At 35.7% G+C, this 22,393-nt stretch overlaps 1 protein-coding gene across 2 annotated transcripts; it reads left to right on the top strand.

The window, feature by feature from the left end:
• Nucleotides 1-446: 446 nt before the first annotated feature.
• LOC127942632 (V-set domain-containing T-cell activation inhibitor 1-like) lies at nucleotides 447-21,804 on the top strand. 2 transcript variants are annotated; one of them, XM_052538492.1, is made up of 4 exons: nucleotides 447-591; nucleotides 19,986-20,029; nucleotides 20,129-20,467; nucleotides 20,674-21,804. In XM_052538492.1, exons 1-4 carry the CDS (start codon nucleotides 581-583, stop codon nucleotides 20,808-20,810), a joined length of 531 nt encoding a protein of 176 aa, XP_052394452.1. In that variant the 5' UTR covers nucleotides 447-580; the 3' UTR covers nucleotides 20,811-21,804. The 2 variants fall into 2 exon arrangements, with proteins under 2 accessions (XP_052394452.1, XP_052394453.1); XM_052538493.1 differs by having other exon boundaries at nucleotides 20,138-20,467.
• The last annotated feature ends 589 nt before the right edge of the window (nucleotides 21,805-22,393 follow it).

The raw sequence follows: 22,393 nt of genomic DNA on the forward strand, positions 1-22,393 counted from the left end.
ATGTTTGCCCATAATGCAACCAATGAAACAAAAAAAATATATAATTCATTAAGCCATTATACTATAGTAAAATAGATCATGATAATGTAACGTTCATTTTTTTCAATGATGATACATTGTTGTAATGAACAGCTAGCTTCTGCTAACGTAGTCATTTTTATTTGATTCCTCTTAAAACATCCTGTGACCGTGATTCCCTAAAAGTCCCAGTTCCTCTCTTTAAGTACACAGTAAGTTATCCTCCAGCACCACCTTGTGTCTACCTGGATATATTACATGTTACTGAATATCATTACAATATAGTAAAGTAAAACTGAGTTTTACTCAAATAATTCACGAGCAACGTACAGGAACGTGTCACCCGCCAATCTTGGCGATCTTGGTCCACACTTCTAACCAGCAGGGGCGGTAATGCACCTTAAAGTTGTATGCCAACCGCCATAAAAACCAAGAAGAAGAAGAGAAGGAAGAAGAAGAACGCGGTGCAGTGCGCTAAATTAAAGTTAGATTTTGTTTGCTTTTCTCATTTTGAATTGCCCGTTTCCCAAACGACGGATAGCAGACCTATAATACGACAGTCATGTTTGTAAGGTAACGGCTCTATCAATGGTACACTTTTGTGGGTAAATAAAAATTATAATTGGCGAATATTTGTATCTTATATTTTTATCGGTTAATGATAAAACATTAAGACAATTTACATCACGTAAATTAGAAATGGGAAAACAAGTAACTTAATGTTTACATTTGTTACAATTCACAGTGCACCCTTTTCACAGACTGCTTGACTCGTTTCCACGGTTATTATCATCGTACATCTAGAGAAGTTTTGACTTGCATTAATATCGGTGTTGTGTTTTATAACCACCTTGTCATTAAAATTGCAGAAGACTAGTTAAGGCTTCTGCATGTGGATGTGTCTTATACAACGAGGGAAGCGCGGTCAAGTTGGTTTTGTTTTCGATATTCGTGACACATTCAGCGGTTAACGCCAATAACTCCAAAACGAATTGCCCTAAAAAAATCTAAGCAGTGTGACCGCCAAAAGGGCAAAGCTGAACATGTTTCACATCCTTCTTTTTCTATATTTTCCCTCGATATAATAAGCACGGCCCCATGCAAGCCGTCGCAATGTGCAAAAAGCCGGGAGAGAACGCTCTCAGCAGAGCCTTCAGTTAGGGACCGTGGGGAAAGTGCAAACTTTCTTCGTTTTTTGCTATAGCTCAGTAGGCGTTGTTTTTGTAATAGCTTTTTAGTTAAAGGGCATATAGACATGATAACAGTGTCAATCAATAGTGGGGAACCGTGGACATTTTTAACAACCTTTCTTTTTACCACTACTGGTAGAAAAGGGAATTGCATGTCCAAAATTAACCTTCTTTTTGTAATAACTTTCTACAGAAGAAAGATAGAGAGATGAAACCAGTGTCAATCAATAGAGGGAGAGAGTGGATATTTTTCACATCCTTTCATTTTACCCCAAGTGGCTGATAAGGGAATTGCATGTCCAAATTTAACCTTCTTTTTGTAATAACTTTCTACAGAAGTGAAACAGAGACTTGAAACGAGTGTCAATCAATAGTGGCGGACAGTGGACATTTTTCACATCCTTTCATTTTCCCCTACTGGTAAAAAAGGGAATTGCATGTCCAAAATTAACCTTATTTTTGTAATAACTTTCTACAGCAGGGAGACAGAGACATGAAACCACTGTCAATCAATAGAGGGGGAGAGTGGACATTTTTCACAACCTTTCTTTTTACCCCTACTGGTAAAAAAGGGAATTGCATCTCCAAAATAAACCTTCTTTTTGTAATAACTTTCTACAGCAGGGAGACATAGACAAGAAACCAGTGTCAATCAATAGAGGGGGAGAATGGACATTTTTCACAACCTTTCTTTTTACCCCTACTGGTAAAAAAGGGAATTGCATGTCCAAAAAAATCTTCTTTTTGTAATAACTTTCTACAGCAGGGAGACATAGACACGAAACCAGTGTCAATCAATAGAGGGGGAGAGTGGACATTTTTCACAACCTTTCGTTTTACCCCAAGTGGCTTATTAGGGAATTGCATGTCCAAAATAAACATTCTTTTTGTAATAACTTTCTACAGCAGTGAGACAGAGACATGAAACCAGTGTCAATCAATAGAGGAAGAGAGTGGACATTTTTCACAACCTTTCATTTCACCCCAAGTGGCTGATTAGGGAACTGCATGTCCAAAATAAACCTTCTTTTTGTAATAACTTTCTACAGCAGTGAGACAGAGACATGAAACCACTGTCAATCAATAGAGGGGGACAGTGGACATTTTTCACAACCTTTCTTTTTTACCCCTACTGGTAAAAAAGGGAATTGCATGTCCAAAATTAACCTTATTTTTGTAATAACTTTCTACAGCAGTGAGACAGAGACATGAAACCACTGTCAATCAATAGAGGGGGAGAGTGGACATTTTTCACAACCTTTCTTTATACCCCTACTGGTAAAAAAGGGAATTGCATGTCCAGAATAAACCTTCTTTTTGTAATAACTTTCTACAGCAGTGAGACAGGTACATGAAACCAGTGTCAATCAGTAGAGGGAGAGAGTGGACATTTTTCACAACTTTTCTTTTTACCCCTACTGGTAAAAAAGGGAATTGCATGTCCAAAATAAACCTTCTTTTGTAATAACTTTCTACAGCAGGGAGACAGAGACACGAAACCAGTGTCAATCAATAGAGGGGGAGAGTGGACATTTTTCACAACCTTTCGTTTTACCCCAAGTGGCTTATTAGGGAATTGCATGTCCAAAATTATCCTTCTTTTTGTAATAACTTTCTACAGCAGGGAGACAGAGACACGAAACCAGTGTCAATCAATAGAGGGGGAGAGTGGACATTTTTCACAACCTTTAGTTTTACCCCAAGTGGCTTATTAGGGAATTGCATGTCCAAAATAAACCTTCTTTTTGTAATAACTTTCTACAGCAGGGAGACAGAGACATGAAACCACTGTCAGTCAATAGAGGGGGACAGTGGACATTTTTCACAACCTTTCTTTTTACCCCTACTGGTAGAAAAGGGAATTGCATGTCCAAAATTGACATTCTTTTTGTAATAACTTTCTACAGCAGGGAGACAGAGACATGAAACCACTGTCAATCAATAGAGGGGGCAGTGGACATTTTTCACAACCTTTCTTTTTACCCCTACTGGTGAAAAAGGGAATTACATGTCCAAAATAAACCTTCTTTTTGTAATAACTTTCTACAGCAGGGAGACATAGACACGAAACCAGTGTCAATCAATAGAGGGGGAGAGTGGACATTTTTCACAACCTTTCTTTTTACCCCTACTGGTAAAAAAGGGAATTGCATGTCCAAAATAAACCTCCTTTTTGTAATAACTTTCTACAGCAGTGAGACAGAGACATGAAACCACTGTCAATCAATAGAGGGGGACATTGGACATTTTTCACAACCTTTCTTTTTTACCCCTACTGGTAAAAAAGGGAATTGCATGTCCAAAATTAACATTATTTTTGTAATAACTTTCTACAGCAGTGAGACAGAGACATGAAACCAGTGTCAATCAATAGAGGGAGAGAGTGGACATTTTTCACAACCTTTCATTTCACCCCAAGTGGCTGATTAGGGAACTGCATGTCCAAAATAAACCTTCTTTTTGTAATAACTTTCTACAGCAGTGAGACAGAGACATGAAACCACTGTCAATCAATAGAGGGGGACAGTGGGCATTTTTCACAACCTTTCTTTTTTACCCCTACTGGTAAAAAAGGGAATTGCATGTCCAAAATTAACCTTATTTTTGTAATAACTTTCTACAGCAGTGAGACAGAGACATGAAACCACTGTCAATCAATAGAGGGGGAGAGTGGACATTTTTCACAACCTTTCTTTATACCCCTACTGGTAAAAAAGGGAATTGCATGTCCAAAATAAACCTTCTTTTTGTAATAACTTTCTACAGCAGTGAGACAGTTACATGCAACCAGTGTCAATCAGTAGAGGGAAAGAGTGGACATTTTTCACAACTTTTCTTTTTACCCCTACTGGTAAAAAAGGGAATTGCATGTCCAAAATAAACCTTCTTTTTTAATAACTTTCTACAGCAGGGAGACAGAGACATGAAACCACTGTCAATCAATAGAGGGGGACAGTGGACATTTTTCACAACCTTTCCTTTTATCCCTACTGGTAGAAAAGGGAATTGCATGTCCAAAATTGACATTCTTTTTGTAATAACTTTCTACAGCAGGGAGACATAGACACGAAACCAGTGTCAATCAATAGAGGGAGAGAGTGGACATTTTTCACAACCTTTGGTTTTACCCCAAGTGGCTTATAAGGGAATTGCATGTCCAAAATTATCCTTCTTTTTGTAATAACTTTCTACAGCAGGGAGACAGAGACACGAAACCAGTGTCAATCAATAGAGGGGGAGAGTGGACATTTTTCACAACCTTTCGTTTTACCCCAAGTGGCTTATTAGGGAATTGCATGTCCAAAATAAACCTTCTTTTTGTAATAACTTTCTACAGCAGGGAGACAGAGACATAAAACCACTGTAAGTCAATAGAGGGGGACAGTGGACATTTTTCACAACCTTTCTTTTTACCCCTACTGGTAGAAAAGGGAATTGCATGTCCAAAATTGACATTCTTTTTGTAATAACTTTCTACAGCAGGGAGACATAGACACGAAACCAGTGTCAATCAATAGAGGGGGAGAGTGGACATTTTTCATAACCTTTCGTTTTACCCCAAGTGGCTTATTAGGGAATTACATGTCCAAAATAAATATTCTTTTTGTAATAACTTTCTACAGCAGTGAGACAGAGACATGAAACCACTGTCAATCAATAGAGGGGGCAGTGGACATTTTTCACAACCTTTCTTTTTACCCCTACTGGTGAAAAAGGGAATTACATGTCCAAAATAAACCTTCTTTTTGTAATAACTTTCTACAGCAGGGAGACATAGACACGAAACCAGTGTCAATCAATAGAGGGGGAGAGTGGACATTTTTCACAACCTTTCTTTTTACCCCTACTGGTAAAAAAGGGAATTGCATGTCCAAAATAAACCTTCTTTTTGTAATAACTTTCTACAGCAGGGAGACATAGACACGAAACTAGTGTCAATCAATAGAGGGGGAGAGTGGACATTTTTCACAAACTTTCTTTTTACCCCTACTGGTAAAAAAGGGAATTGCATGTCCAAAATAAACCTTCTTTTTGTAATAACTTTCTACAGCAGGGAGACATAGACACGAAACCAGTGTCAATCAATAGAGGGAGAGAGTGGACATTTTTCACAACCTTTCATTTTACTCCAAGTGGCTGATTAGGGAACTGCATGTCCAAAATTATCCTTCTTTTTGTAAAAACTTTCTACAGCAGGGAGACAGAGACACGAAATCAGTGTCAATCAATAGAGGGGGAGAGTGCACATTTTTCACAACCTTTCGTTTTACCCCAAGTGGCTTATTAGGGAATTGCATGTCCAAAATAAACCTTATTTTTGTAATAACTTTCTACAGCAGGGAGACAGAGACATGAAACCACTGTCAGTCAATAGAGGGGGACATTGGACATTTTTCACAACCTTTCTTTTTACCCCTACTGGTAGAAAAGGGAATTGCATGTCCAAAATTGACATTCTTTTTGTAATAACTTTCTACAGCAGGGAGACATAGACACGAAACCAGTGTCAATCAATAGAGGGGGAGAGTGGACATTTTTCACAACCTTTCGTTTTACCCCAAGTGGCTTATTAGGGAATTACATGTCCAAAATAAACCTTCTTTTTGTAATAACTTTCTACAGCAGGGAGACAGAGACATGAAACCAGTGTCAATCAATAGAGGGGGACAGTGCACATTTTTTACAACCTTTCTTTTTACCCCTACTGGTAGAAAAGGGAATTACATGTCCAAAATTAGCCTCCTTTTTGTAATAACTTTCTACAGCAGGGAGACAGAGACATGAAACCAGTGTCAATCAATAGAGGGGGAGAGTGGACATTTTTCACAACCTTTATTTTTACCCCTTAATGACTTTTCTTCAACAGTTTTGATTCAACATATTGGTTGATCAAAATATACTTTAACATTACGACAGAAATTTTTATTTAGTTATATTCATTAACTTTCAGTAGTTTTTTTTTTTTTTTTTTTTTTTTGCAACACATTATTTGTATTTATTAATTTATTCTCTGGAAAATTGAATTTGTGTGTATGTGTGTGTGTATATGTACATGATAAGATTTTTTAAGTATATGTTTTAAGATTTAAGAGAGAGGGACACATTAATATTTCCTGTTCATAAATGTAGGGGTGTAGTTAAAATCAATCTCGGCCAATACAGGAAAACATTTGCAAATTTACAAATAAAATATAAAAGATAAACACACACGCACACACACACACACACACGTATTTATATATATTTGAACATCACTATTAAAAGAAAAAAATACAAAATTTGTTTTTAAAATAAAACATTAATTAACATTTAAAATTTATTTTATAATATGAAATTTAGAGGTAACGGTTCGGGGCAGCCACCAGCCATTGGAAAGCACCCAAAAAATTATAATTATGATTATGTTATAATATATGTTTTAAGCTTACTAATATTTTACATTTTGTGGGGGGTTTAAATAAATAACACAAGGATCTTGGTAAATATCTAATGTTTGAATACTTAAATGCATTTTTCAATTGTTTTTTGGTTGTGGGACATTACTTGGCACCAATTCTGTGCTGCTCATATTCATATCAGACATTTTAGTTGACAGATGAAGGCTGTGATACTGTAGGTGTTCACTAGATGGATAGGATAAGAAATGTGAGCAAGGTCCTGCTAAATTCAAGAAGATACAATGACCAACAAATACATAAATTATGTTAGTATGTACTGTAAGTATAGTATTATTTCTGCACTACTAGATCATTAAAATAATTTAAATAATGTTTTTACATAATTACAAGTTTTGGTAGTATTTTAAAAATAAGTCTAATTTGTTAACGCTATTTAATGCATTACTATACATTAACTGAATATGAACAATATATATTTTTAGAGCATTTATCAATCTTTTAATGTTACTTGATTTATTTTTGTTCATGTTGATTCACGGTACATTAACTTATGTTAACAGATACACAAATGAAAATTAATAATGTATTTTTAGTATGTAATTATATAATTAATGCTATAAAAAATATTGTTCAAGTTAACATGCACAGTTAAGTACTGTTAACATATTAAAGGAACATTCCACTTTTTTGGAAATAGGCTCATTCTCAAACTCCCAGTTTATACCATTTTTGAATCCATTCAGCCAATATCAGGTTTTGAGACCAGCAGCATGGCATTCAGAAATGACCAAAGAGTATGGGTATTTTTCCTATTTAAAACTTTCCTCTTTTGTAGTTCTATTTTGTACTAAGACCGGTGGAAAATGTAAAGTTGTGATTTTCTAGGGTGATATGATTAAAAACTATACTTATTCTGGTGTAATAATCAAGGAACGGTGCAGCCATAACATGAGTGCAGCCATTGCAGTGATATCACTGCAGTAAAACTCAACTCATTAACTCTGGGGGAGTTGGAGAATGAGCATATTTCCAAAAAAGGGGAGTGTTCCTTTAAACCTTATTGTAAACCATTATCAAAGGTTTATATTTTGTTGTCTGTGTGCATGGTGTTTAACCATTTCATTGCTGTAACCCTTAAAACCAGACTGCCAAACGGTTAATATCAATGCATGCACACCTCTTTCCCAATGACACTAGAGGATGGTGGTTGCACTAGTGACTTGGGCTCGTCATTGCAGCTTGAAGCATTTTGTACTTTAATTTAGTAATGGCATTTTCCACCAGGGAGATGTAATAGCAGTGTCAGTTAATAGAGGGAGACAGTGATCAACTTACACAACCTCACATTTAATCCTTACTGTTGCACAAGGTAGTTGCATTTACAAATTGTACCTTATTTACATCCTGACAATTACGAAATTTATGTAATGCAGAATGATCCTGTTAATACTGTAAACTAATTTGAAACGACAACAGCCAACAGTACAATAGCCTTTTTGACTGAACTGGTATTTAATACACTGATCATAAATTTATACTGATTTTAAAATTGACTGATTTTAACATTTATAAGGAGCTGATCAAAACAAAAAACAACAACAACAACAAAAAAAAACATTCAAGAGTAAACAATATATTTTAACACCTACACTTGTAAAGTACTTTTTACTTATAGAAAACACACAATCACTTTCTCGTCTTCCATTTTTGTACCTCTTTTTTAATCATTCCGAGACAGACAGAGTGGTACCATTTTTCACAGTTGCTGCACTGAATCTAGTGGAAATAAAAATTGTCACAAGTAAACTTAATTTTTAATTATATTGAACATATGTTACGTTCGGGAACCCAGGGAAACACAGGAGACGAGAGATCCAAACACACTGTGAGTTTAATGGGTAATCCAAATTCAGAATCCAACAAGCAGGGGTCAAAACCAAAAATCCATCCAAACAAACAAACAGGAATAGGAACAGGAATAGAACTTGAAACTCGTAAGGTGAGGAAACTGGGTGACAGAAAGAAAGGACTCCATGAAAACAAACAGAAACAGACCGGTTAATATAGGCAGGGTAATGACTATCAAGTGAAGACACCTGAGTGCAATTAACAGAAGTGCAATTACTGTGATGAAGGGACAAGGCTTTGTGGGAATTGTAGTGCCTGCGGTGAGGTGCCTATGGGGAAGTGAGACCACTAGTGGAGACTCAGGGAAACAGAGACCAGACAGCCTGACAACATATTAAGTTAAAAATAAACTGTAATTCATTCTTTTATTACTACATTATTAAGATATTAATAGTAATTTCAGCTTAAAATCATCAAATTGAAATATAGACAATTGAACAAACAGTAAAAATAATAAAACCTTTTGATCTGTATTGACCTAATACAAAATACTACTTAATATTTGATTTAAAGTCATTTCTGTATTAACTGCATACTAATTATCGGCATAATAATTATCTATATAGTTGAAATAATTTAACATTTCAGTTCTACAGATTGTATAATACCTCATCTTCATGGGGAAGTTGTGGCCTAGTCCCAACTGCTCCCCGGGCGCTGCAGCATAAATGGCTGCCCACTGCTCCGGTGTGTGTTCATGGTTTGTGTGTGTGCACCTTGGATGGGTTAAATGCAGAGCACAAATTCTGAGTATGGGTCACCATACTTGGCTGAATGTCATGTCACTTTACTAATTACTAATTACTCAATGAAGGAGCCATGCTTCCAACTGGACACTCTTTTCCACACAGGGAGCAATGCTGTTCGGGTTGAATACTGAAAATACAATATCACAAATCAAAGTTTTATTTTAACCATTTGGTCAGAAAGACAGACAGACCGACCAGTGTATCGACAAACAGATAGACAGACAGACAGACACTAACCTAAAGGATTATTAGGAACACCATACTAATAATGTGTTTGACCCCCTTTCATCTTCAGAACTGCCTTAATTCTATGTGGCATTGATTCAATAAGGTGCTGAAAGCATTCTTTATAAATGTTGGCCCATATTGATAGGATAGCATCTTACAGTTGATAGAGATTTGTGGGATGCACATCCAGGGCACGAAGCTCTCGTTCCACCACATCCCAAAGATGCTCTATTGGGTTGAGATATGGTGACTGTGGGGGCCATTTTAGTACAGTGAACTCATTGTCATGTTCAAGAAACCAATTTGAAATGATTCAAGCTTTGTGATATGGTGCATTATCCTGCTGGAAGTAACCAGCAGAGGATGGGTACATGGTGGTCATAAAAGGATGGACATGGTCAGAAACAATGCTCAGGTAGGGCGTGGCATTTAAACGATGCCCAATTGGCACTAAGGGGCCTAAAGTGTGCCAAGAAAACATCCCCCACACCATTACACCACCACCACAAATTGTAGCTTATTTTTTCTATTTGTAGTGGAGATGCGTGTAGTGGACTGTTGGAAGACCATTTCAGGTGACTACCTCTTGAAGCTCATCAAGAGAATGCCAAGAGTGTGCAAAGCAGTAATCAAAGCAAAAGGTGGCTACTTTGAAGAACCTAGAATATGACATATTTTCAGTTGTTTCACAATATTTTGTTATGTATATAATTCCATATATAATTCCACATTTGTTAATTCATAGTTTTGATGCCTTCAGTGTGAATCTTCAATTATCATGAAAATAAAGAAAACTCGTTGAATGAGAAGGTGTGTCCAAACTTTTGGTCTGTACTGTACATTAAATAGATATAAAAATAAATATAAAATAGGTACATATACATAGTGTTCTTTATAAGTGGATAGCATGTTCTATCTACTAAATCAGAAAGATGTATTTTAATGTTGTCTCATAACATTTTTTTCAGGTACCTTTATTTGTAATTGCATAGACATAAAACCATACATTGTTGACAAGGATTGTGCTATATGTAGTGAAGTGAAGTAAAGCAACATGATGGTGAAGTATAATAATAACAAATACTTGGAATTTGTGGAGTTTATCCCATCCACGTGCACCTGGCATATACTTTGTATATTTACACATTACTCCTGTCATTGTGTCAACAGTGTATGGTTTATATCTATCCTTTATGTTTTTGTAAGCATAATGAACTCTTAACTCTACTTATCACAGTTTTGTTAGTTTGGACTAAGTCTGTCTTTCATACTTTGTCATTTGACCTATATTTTGTCTCACATTTTGATTACATAAGTTCACCTGTGGTGTTGCTAATTATTTCATTTGTTCTGTCTACGTTACGTTCTTGTCCTTTTAGTTTGACTTTGTCGGGTAATGTTTTAGACCTCATGACTGCTATCTGTGGATACCCTTTTCCTATGTCATGTGGAATAAATACCTTCTGAATCTTCTCCTATTTGCACCTTTTTCTACAACCTAGCTTCAGTGTGAAACTACAAAATATAAGGTTCTTTAAAAGTTTAAGATCTTAAGAACTACCATCACCATGTTTCAAGTAAAACACTTTATTAGTAATATGTAGTAACCAAACCACAATAAAATAAATATTCATTCAATTAAATACATATAATTAATTAAAATAATTAGTAACACTATATTTCAGAGTCTATTAATTAACTAGTTGCTTATAAGTATGCATATTTATAGAATATTAGCCATTTATTAGTAGTAAGCACATATTAACAGAGGTGTAAAATACTTGAGTAATTTTACTTGAGGCAGCAAAAGTTTCGTTTCACCCGCAAAAAAAAAAAAAAGTTTATTTATTATTTGTTCTGTTTTGATAGAGCCATTAGCTATGATATACTGAATGCACAAAATAGTGCAAATAAAATCTGTGATGAAAATTTAAATACTATTAATATTTTTGTGGGACTTTTTTCTCATGAATCTAATTAGTCACAAATAACAATTTATCAATATTTGCTAGGAAAAAACTATAAATGCCCAAAATAAAAATTGAAAAGATTAATTGTCCTTTTAGACAGTGACGCTGAATAGACAACACAAATAAAATGGACTTTAAAAACGTTAACGTTTTTTTGTATTAATTCTATGACTCTACTCATTAATTGAACACATTCTAGTATTCTGTTTCGAATATATTTCTAGCCTCTCCATCACATCTTGCTCTTCTGTCACAGTCTTATGTCTTTCTGTCACTGTCTTCTGTGAGTGTTGTGTTTGTTTGGTGCCATGTGCTCTATCCTGTCTTTTTGTGATCCCACCCACATTGTTACCTCATTATTGTTTAGTTGCTCCACCTGTGTTTCTCAATTGCTCCCGGACTCATTACCTTCACTCCGCACAGCTGTTTCATCCACTCACACACTTACACAATGTAGCAGAAATGAGTCGAACCAGACAAATTAAAGAGTCTATCAGAGCTGTGTGCATTGAAACGAGAGCCGAACTCCTCAGGAAGTCATAAATCAGTTCTAGTGCCACAAGAACCAAGCAAGATAACCAACCAACCAACTTGTTCACACAACAGCTTTCAACATTAACACCAATAGAACAATTATTGACAATTTTAATTCGAAGAAGACATTGTCAAATTTATTGTTCGTGATTGAAATGCAACGCTGGACATCACATGTAAACCCAGGAGATCAAGTTAAATACTTGCATTGACTTCCCCCCACCCAGCAGAACCAGACTGAAATTCCTAAGGGGGAAGGGCTTTAAACCTTTGTCTTCACAGAAAAGTCCCTTTGCCAGAGAATGGCAAAGAAACTGCTTTTTGTACATTATATATGGACCAGAATGAACTCAAAAAGACTTATAAATGAATCGTTCCATTGCTTAACTCCATATTCATTTATGTGTAACCCACACCTTTGACTATCATGTATAATCACTTATTGTGTATGTCTTTTGATAACTATAGGATACATAGTCATGTCTAGAATTGATATAATCAAATTTTCTTGCTTGATATTGTCCTGACAATCATTTATTTGTAAAATATATCATAATCATGTTATAGGAATCATGTCCAAAATTAGACCCTGTGAGGCAAGAACCACATGCCTGGTAAGATAAACAAATGATTTATGATACCCCAGAGCCAAGACCATATCTGATTGGTCAAGGCAACATTTGAGGGGTGGCCAACAAGGAAGTTTAAATACTTTGGACACCATGAAATTTTGCTTTTAGTCTGCTTTTAGTCCCTTGCTGCTGCTATTAGCCATGTCTGTTTCTAGTCTCTAGCTATGCTTCTGCTAGCTTGTAGCTTCTAGCCATGCGGTTTAGTCATCACTGTTTGAGCGCAGTTCCTGCGTGCTTCGGCCTGCCTGCTGCTACTATGCCACGATAAGAAGGAACACAACCTAGTCTCGTCAAACTTTATTTCTTTTCTTTTTCCGTTTGAGAGTTTCGTGTTCTGAGTTAAGTTTTGTAACGTCGAGTCTCCGAAGCCTGACCTCGGATGCCCGTTCAACTTCGACCAGCGCACACGACTCTGCACTTTCAGCCAACGCCCAACAACCACGGGCTTCCCAAGACATCACTTCACTACTGAACTTCCAGCCAATCAGCGACACCGGGATACCCCTTTCAATGGGAGTCCCTTTCACAGAAAACGAAGGCAACGTATCCCCAGATATTTGTTGTGCTGGTGTATCTAATATAATTTTAGTCACATTGAGGAACTCAATGCGAGGGCTAATTACGTGATTGATGGTTGTTCATGTCTATGCAATTTAACGTATTGCTGTAAACTTGGAATTCCATATTTACATTCTCTTAAACTCATCTTTTCCTAACTTTCGATCTTCCTGCAACTTGTGTGAAAGTGTGAGTGCGTGCGTTTATGTGTTAGATTAGTTTATATGTCTTAGATTTATCTAATAAAGCCTTATTCATATTGAAAAGAGAAGTATCTTGTGTTTTGTGCTTACAAATTAATGTCTTAAACTGCCGATCTTGTTACTGTTCTAATTAATAGTGTTTTCACTATAGTTTGGATATTAGTATCCAGCGCAGATTTGATGTTAAACGGCTAGTTCACTGAATCGCAGGGCGTCTCCGTGAACAGCCGTGAAACAGTGATTCTGTTCAAATTCCCTTTAAAATCTTAAATGATTCCCTTTGAGCTAAATTGACCTGTTTCCGTTACAACAAACACACCTGGTGCCCATTGTCAATGAGTATATATTCTCCACTCTCTAACCACTCTGTCAGGCTGTATTAATTGTGTAATGTAAATTGTGATTTGTAAATGTTCCTGGATACTCGTGTTTTTGCATCTTGGCTGCGTCTGCTCTTGTCTCCGTGATTTGTTTCTGTTTTGTTTTGCCTTGTTGGCCTTTTTGTTCTCATTTATTAAAAAGTAATTTATTCCCTGCACTTGGACCCAGACCCTGTTTTTTCCACTGCTCCGTTTCTACCACGCCCTGACATCTTCAAAGGGATAGTTCACCCATAAATGAAAATTCTTTCACCATTTACTGACCTCTGTCATCCCAGATGTTTATGACTTTCTTTCTTCACATGAACACAAGCAAATAATTTTTATTTTTATTTTGAAAATGCAATTCTCTAATCAGCCACTAGGGTTAGAATGAAAGGTTGTGAAAAATGTCCACTCTCTCCCTCTATTGATTGACACTGGTTTCATGTCTCTATGTTCCTGCTGTAGAATGTTATTACAAAAAGGAGGTTAATTTTGGACATACAATTCCCTTTCCTAGCAGTAGGGGTAAAAAGAAAGGTTGTGAAAAATTTCAACTGTCCCCCTCTATTGATTGACACTGGTTTCATGTATCTGTCTCTTTGCTGTAGAAAGTTATTACAAAACGAAGGTTAATTTTGGATATGCAATTCCCTTTTTTACCAGTAGGTGTAAAAAGAAAGGTTGTGAAAAATGTCCACTGTCCCCCTCTATTGATTGACAGTGGTTTAATGTCTCTATCTTCCTGCTGTAGAATGTTATTACAAAAAGAAGGTTAATTTTGGACATACAATTCCAGTTCCTAGCAGTAGGGGTAAAAAGAAAGGTTGTGAAAAATTTCAACTGTCCCCCTCTATTAAATTACACTGGTTTCATGTATCTGTCTCACTGCTGTAGAAAGTTATTATAAAAAGGAGGTTAATTTTGGACATGCAATTCCCTTTCCTACCAGTAAGGGTAAAATTCAGGGTTGTGAAAAATGTCCACTCTCTCCCTCTACTGATTGACACTGGTTTCATGCACCTGTCTCACTGCTGTAGAAAGTTATTACAAAAAGAAGGTTCATTTGGACATGCAGTTCCCTTTTTTACCAGTAGGGGTAAAAAGAAAGGTTGTGAAAAATGTCCACTCTCTCCCTCTACTGATTGACACTGGTTTCATGCACCTGTCTCACTGCTGTAGAAAGTTATTACAAAAATAAGGTTAATTTTGGACATGCAATTCCCTAATAAGCCACTTGGGGTAAAACGAAAGGTTGTGAAAAATGTCCACTCTCCCCCTCTATTGATTGACACTGGTTTCATGTCTATGTCTCCCTGCTGTAGAAAGTTATTACAAAAATAATGTACATTCTGGACATGCAATTCCCTTTTCTACCAGTAGGGGTAAAAAGAAAGGTTGTGAAAAATGTCCACTGTCCCCCTCTATTGATTGACAGTGTTTTTTTGTCTCTGTCTCCCTGCTGTAGAAAGTTATTACAAAAAGAAGGTTCATTTTGGACATACAATTCCCTTTTCTACCAGTAGGGGTAAAATTCAGGGATGTGAAAAATGTCCACTCTCTCCCTCTAATGATTGACACTGGTTTCATGTACCTGTCTTACTGCTGTAGAAAGTTATTACAAAAAGAAGGTTCATTTTGGACATGCAATTCCCTTTTTTAACAGTAGGGCTAAAAAGAAAGGTTGTGAAAAATGTCCACTCTCCCCCTCTATTTATTGACACTGGTTTCATGTCTCTGTCTCCCTGCTGTATAAAGTTATTACAAAAAGAATGATAATTTTGGACATGCAGTTCCCTAATCAGCCACTTGGAGTAAAATGAAAGGTTGTGAAAAATGTCCACTGTCCCCCTCTATTGATTGACAGTGGTTTAATGTCTCTATCTTCCTGCTGTAGAATGTTATTACAAAAAGGAGGTTAATTTTGGACATACAATTCCCTTTCCTAGCAGTAGGGGTAAAAAGAAAGGTTGTGAAAAATGTCCACTGTCCCCCTCTATTGATTGACACTGGTTTCATGTATCTGTCTCTTTGCTGTAGAAAGTTATTACAAAACGAAGGTTAATTTTGGACATGCAATTCCCTTTCCTACCAGTAAGGGTAAAATGAAATGTTGTGAAAAATGTCAACTGTCCCCCTCTATTGATTGACACTGGTTTCATGTCTCTGTCTCCCTGCTGTAGAAAGTTATTACAAAAAGAAGGTTAATTTTGTACATGCAATTCCCTTTTCTACCAGTAGGGGTAAAATTCAGGGTTGTGAAAAATGTCCACTCTCTCCCTCTACTGATTGACACTGGTTTCATGCACCTGTCTCACTGCTGTAGAAAGTTATTACAAAAAGAAGGTTCATTTGGACATGCAGTTCCCTTTTTTACCAGTAGGGGTAAAAAGAAAGGTTGTGAAAAATGTCCACTCTCTCCCTCTACTGATTGACACTGGTTTCATGCACCTGTCTCACTGCTGTAGAAAGTTATTACAAAAATAAGGTTAATTTTGGACATGCAATTCCCTAATAAGCCACTTGGGGTAAAACGAAAGGTTGTGAAAAATGTCCACTCTCCCCCTCTATTGATTGACACTGGTTTCATGTCTATGTCTCCCTGCTGTAGAAAGTTATTACAAAAATAATGTACATTCTGGACATGCAATTCCCTTTTCTACCAGTAGGGGTAAAAAGAAAGGTTGTGAAAAATGTCCACTGTCCCCATCTATTGATTGACAGTGTTTTTTTGTCTCTGTCTCCCTGCTGTAGAAAGTTATTACAAAAAGAAGGTTCATTTTGGACATACAATTCCCTTTTCTACCAGTAGGGGTAAAATTCAGGGATGTGAAAAATGTCCACTCTCTCCCTCTAATGATTGACACTGGTTTCATGTACCTGTCTTACTGCTGTAGAAAGTTATTACAAAAAGAAGGTTAATTTTGGACATGCAATTCCCTTTTTTACCAGTAGGGGTAAAAAAAAAGGTTGTGAAAAATGTCCACTGTCCCCCTCTATTGATTGACAGTGGTTTCATGTCTCTGTCTCCCTGCTGTAGAAAGTTATTACAAAAAGAAGGTTCATTTGGACATGCAGTTCCCTTTTTTACCAGTAGGGGTAAAAAGAAAGGTTGTGAAAAATGTCCACTCTCTCCCTCTACTGATTGACACTGGTTTCATGCACCTGTCTCACTGCTGTAGAAAGTTATTACAAAAATACGGTTAATTTTGGACATGCAATTCCCTAATAAGCCACTTGGGGTAAAACGAAAGGTTGTGAAAAATATCCACTCTCCCCCTCTATTGATTGACACTGGTTTCATGTCTATGTCTCCCTGCTGTAGAAAGTTATTACAAAAATAATGTACATTCTGGACATGCAATTCCCTTTTCTACCAGTAGGGGTAAAAAGAAAGGTTGTGAAAAATGTCCACTGTCCCCCTCTATTGATTGACAGTGGTTTTTTGTCTCTGTCTCCCTGCTGTAGAAAGTTATTACAAAAAGAAGGTTCATTTTGGACATGCAATTCCCTTTTCTACCAGTAAGGGGAAAAAGTAAGGTTGTGAAAAATGTCCACTCTCCTCCTATCTTGATTGACAGTGGTTTCATGTCTCTGTCTCCCTGCTGTAGAAAGTTATTACAAAAAGAAGGATAATTTTGGACATGCAGTTCCCTAATCAGCCACTTGGGGTAAAATGAAAGGTTGTGAAAAATGTCCACTCTCTCCTTCTACTGATTGACACTTGTTTCATGTCTCTGTCTCACTGCTGTAGAAAGTTATTACAAAAAGGAGGCTAATTTTGGACATGTAATTCCCTTTTCTACCAGTAGGGGTAAAAAGAAAGGTTGTGAAAAATGTGCACTGTCCCCCTCTATTGATTGACACTGGTTTCATGTCTCTGTCTCACTGCTGTAGAAAGTTATTACAAATAGAAGGTTAATTTTGGACATGCATTTCCCTAATCAGCCACTTGGGGTAAAAAGAGAATATTGTGAAAAATGCCCATTGCCCCCCTCTATTGATGGACACTGTCTTTATGTCTCTGTCTCCTTGCTGTAGAAAGTTATTACAAAAAGAATGTTAATTTTGGACATGCAATTCCCGTTTCTGCCCGTAGGGGCAAAAAAAGAGGTTGTGAAAAATGTACACGGTTCCCCACTATTGATTGACACTGTTATCATGTCTATATGCCCTTTAACTAAAAAGCTATTACAAAAACAACGCCTACTGAGCTATAGCAAAAAACGAAGAAAGTTTGCACTTCCCCCACGGTCCCTAACTGAAGGCTCTGCTGAGAGCGTTCTCTCCCGGCTTTCTGCACATTGCGACGGCTTGCACGGGGCCATGCTTATTATATCGAGGGAAATATAGTAAAAGAAGGCTGTGGAACATGATCAGCTCTTCCCTTTTGGAGGTCACACTGTTTAGATTTTTGTAGGGCAATTCGTTTTGGAGTTATTGGCGTTTACTGCTGAATGTGTCACGAATATCGAAAACAAAACCAACTTAACCCCGCTACGAGGGAGTGCTAACCAATTTGACAGCTTTCTGTTTTCTCACTAGTGTAATCATATCTTGAGATATTCTAGATAGTCATGGAATTTTTGTATGTATTTATTGTATTTTGTTATAGCTATTGGAGCAAATTGTAACGCTACATATATATATATATATATATATATATATATATATATATATAAGTTATATAGTTTAGCATAATACGATGACTTCCGCTTCTGAGATAAACGGAAATGTGAAAGGTGCTATACAAGATTATACAAAAAATGTTTTTTTCTTAAAAGCAGTGTTGGACTCGTTACTGTAATTTATTGCTCGTTACCAGTACTCCTTTTAAAAGTAATATTATTACTTAACAGTTGCCAGAGAGTAATATGTAATTATTTACACTACTAGTTAGCCTACATTGCTTTTCCTCCATGGCCCACAGAAGTATCAAATTGTTCTAAAATGTTACTAACAATATATTTCTGCCTCATCATTTTACCCAAATCCACACTGAATTGCAGTTTTTCTCACAAACACTAATGGTGAATGATAGTGAATTAAAAAAAAAATACAAATAAAAAAGTATTTATTGTCATGTGTAGCTTGAAGCTAATTGTAGCTATAGTTTCTCTGTTACCCAAATATGATTATATTTTCATGAACTATTTTATGAAAAGAAATATATAATATATACATATATTGATAAGATTTTTAATTATAGTAAAATAATGTATATGGGGATCAGAGGGATGGGCAAGCCTTGTAATACCAGAGTAAAGTAATGCTACAACTTGCACATCTGCGTCCAAAACAGGTTTTCTTAATACTAGTTCAGTGAGCGAGTGAGTGGGGGGCTATATCCAATTAGAACGTAACTTGTGAGAGACTGCAGTTCTGTGGGGTACAAACAACTTGTAAACCACAAACAAGAAAATATATGATTTGGTTGATATTACAAAATAAATTAGAATAGCAGAAGTGATAAAACGACTGATGAATGGTCTTATGAGAAGTCACGAGGCCAACTGGAAACATGATGTCATGTCAGTGTGTGTGTGTGTGTGTGTATCTAGAATTTCCATAGTTTTTCTGAATGTCTCCATTTCATCATGCAATTTTTTGAAAAATGGGACCCTCTTTATATTAAGTGGCCTTAACTACTATGTACTTACATTTTAATTAATAGTTTAGTACAATGTACTTATTGTGTACATGTTTTTACATTGTACTTATGTATTTAAAAAAAAAAACTACATGTAATTACATCTGTATTTAATTTCTGTAATTACATTTATAATTACACTGTGTTGACCCATACTTTACACCTTAACCCACCATTAAATTTACCCATAGCTCCAACCCTGTCCCTAACCTTACCCCTATCCCACCTCAATAGCAGCAAAAGTGTTTTACAATATGAACACAATAAGTACATTGTACTTATTTTTTATGTAAGTACATAGTAGTTAAGGCCACCTAATATAAAGTGGGACCGAAAAATGTGTTAAAACAGCCTATTGCACCTGTAATACAATATGCATGGAATAGCATTAAATCATGTTTTGTTTTTTTCTCAAAGAAAAAAGCATCTGATATAATAAGGGGACTATTGTCTTAAAATGAGACTTGTCTAAATATATAGATCAGTGGGCCTTTCTCTGAAATCATACTCTCTTCTGTGCATATGTTTTTTTTTTTTCAGTTTTCAAGGGAATAAATTAATTATTTATTTTTTTGTTTGTGCAGATGCTGTGTCATTCACGTATTATTTCTTAATCTGATAGATAAAGGTTAGTATTCACAGACCTCAGTAAATTCATGTAACTTTCTGCTTTGTTTAGTCTGTTTTGTTGTTGTCTGCTTTCTAAAGTTGTCACTCTTGTCTCCAGGGTCTCCAGGGTCTCCAGAGTGTCAAGATGTCACTGGTTTTGTTGGAGATTCTGTCCTCATGCCGTGTTCATACCAGGATAGAAAACTAGAGCCAGAGGAAATCAATGTGTTTTGGAGATACAATGCATACAAAATTGTTTATGATATCGAACAAGGAAAACCCTCAACAATCGAACAGGATCCAATGTTCAAGGGTCGAATAACAAGTTTTCTTCAAGAGCACAAGAATGGGAACTTTTCTCTTATACTCTCAAATCTGACGGTCACAGACGCAGGGCAGTTCTTATGTGATATCCCAGATGTGGAAAAGAAATGCGAACGAATGCTGCATGTCAAAGGTATGTAGAAAGAGTCATTACTGACATACACAGTTTGAGTTGGTTGGATGCGATCTGTGATACTGGGTTTTCATCTTTAACACCTCATTATTTTTTGTCATAAAAACACCAAACATATTGCAGGTGTTATGTACAATAATTAGCAATAATGTGTTTAGTTTCAACAGTACATTTTTTTAAATATTACTTATCTTTTTGTCTAACAGCACATCCAACCACAACGTCTACTGCAACGTCTGATACAAGAAGCTCTTCCATGAAAACCCAACCAGAGGGGATTGCAACTTTCCTGACTGTTGTTTTGGAATTTCTTATTTTGCATTATATCTGCTTACTTTATTAGAATGTATTGCTTAATTGTGTTACAAATTATGCCTTTCTTCAATGTTTAGTAACAATTGTTTGTACTCTTGAACCAAATGTATTATATTCTGACTGCTGAACAGAATTGTGGCCAAATTAATTAGCATAATTATAACGGACAGATGTTTGATATTAATTTTATTTTTAAGTTTGGTCTTACGGATGTTTCCAAAAAGCATTGTTAACCAATCACATGAGTTCTCTCATTACCAACAATTCAGTGTTTCCCTAAACAATATACTGTAGTTTTAAAGAACATTGGAAACAGCATCACAAAGTTGTGTGGCAGAAACTATTACAGTCGATAGTAATAATACTCTTGAGCATAAACAACATGCGCTTCTATTTCTTTCATTCCACATTTTTAGTTTGTAACTAGACTAGAATGAAAGTGCCCTGATTGAAGAGTGTGAATGTGCTCAAGACCCCAGGAGTATGAAGTAAGAAACACTTGGTTCACAGTAATAATCTGACATTAATTTGGTCTTGATTAAGAAGAAACTATTTCATCAGTGTGACACACTGCACCACAGATAACATCCCCAACCAGAAAGCACATTTTCTTTTTATGCAGCTTTTGAAGTTTTATGATGTTTCTAGATCATCAGAATGACTATAATTTTAATACATGAACCTGATGTAATTTAAGCAAGATGATGAATTAAGCTGTCCTTACCACAAAACTCAAGATGTTATTCAAGTTGTATATTGTCCAATTGAACTGTGCTAAAACTACTTTTTTCTACATTGGTCTCTGCAATGTTGTTCTTGTTACAACCTGTTAAAATTGAAAATGAACATTGACCTTTGTAAAAATATATATTCCATATATAAACAGGATAAAAACATGTATACATTTATTCTTATAATGAATTACTTGCAATGTCCTGTAAGCTCCTTTGTGAAAACAGAAATCAGCATATTAATATGCATTTGCAACTTTCAAACTAATAAATAAATCACATTTTTCCTTATTTCTGACATTTTTGCTGTATAAATTATAAAGTATCTAAGGATTCTCAATAGCCTGTGCATGTTCTTTTAAAATAGTTTAATCATAATAATTTTTTATTTAAACTATAAATTTTGCCTTTTAATGAAATAAGTTTATTTGTATTGTATTCCTTGCTTTTGCAATGCTGGTTACGGTTGTTTAACTTTATTGTAGAAGAGGTAAGGGGATGTGTTTGCTTTAGTATGATAAACCTGTTGGAGTAGACTACATCAAGTCCAGTCACAGCGAAATCCAGAACTGAATGAACTAAAAAACATGCAACTAAGATTATGCAATACACCCTGCTCTTTATTTATTTATAGATTTATTTGATATTGATTAATATATTGTGACAGTGGAATGGAATTACCCTATCATCCGTTATAGAACTGTACAAAATTACTCAACCAATTTAAAAAAAAAAAAAAAAAAAAACATTTATTTTAATCTTGGGTCTTTTTAGAACCTTCTTAAGTCTTTAATTTTTTTCTCTCTAACAAAAGAATGTCAAAGTAAATTAGGCAGGGGTTCACAAAATCGTAATGAATCACAATTCATCAAAGCATCTC

The sequence above is a fragment of the Carassius gibelio genome, chromosome A22 (genome assembly GCF_023724105.1).
Source record: "Carassius gibelio isolate Cgi1373 ecotype wild population from Czech Republic chromosome A22, carGib1.2-hapl.c, whole genome shotgun sequence".
Classification (NCBI taxonomy): Eukaryota; Metazoa; Chordata; class Actinopteri; order Cypriniformes; family Cyprinidae; genus Carassius; species Carassius gibelio.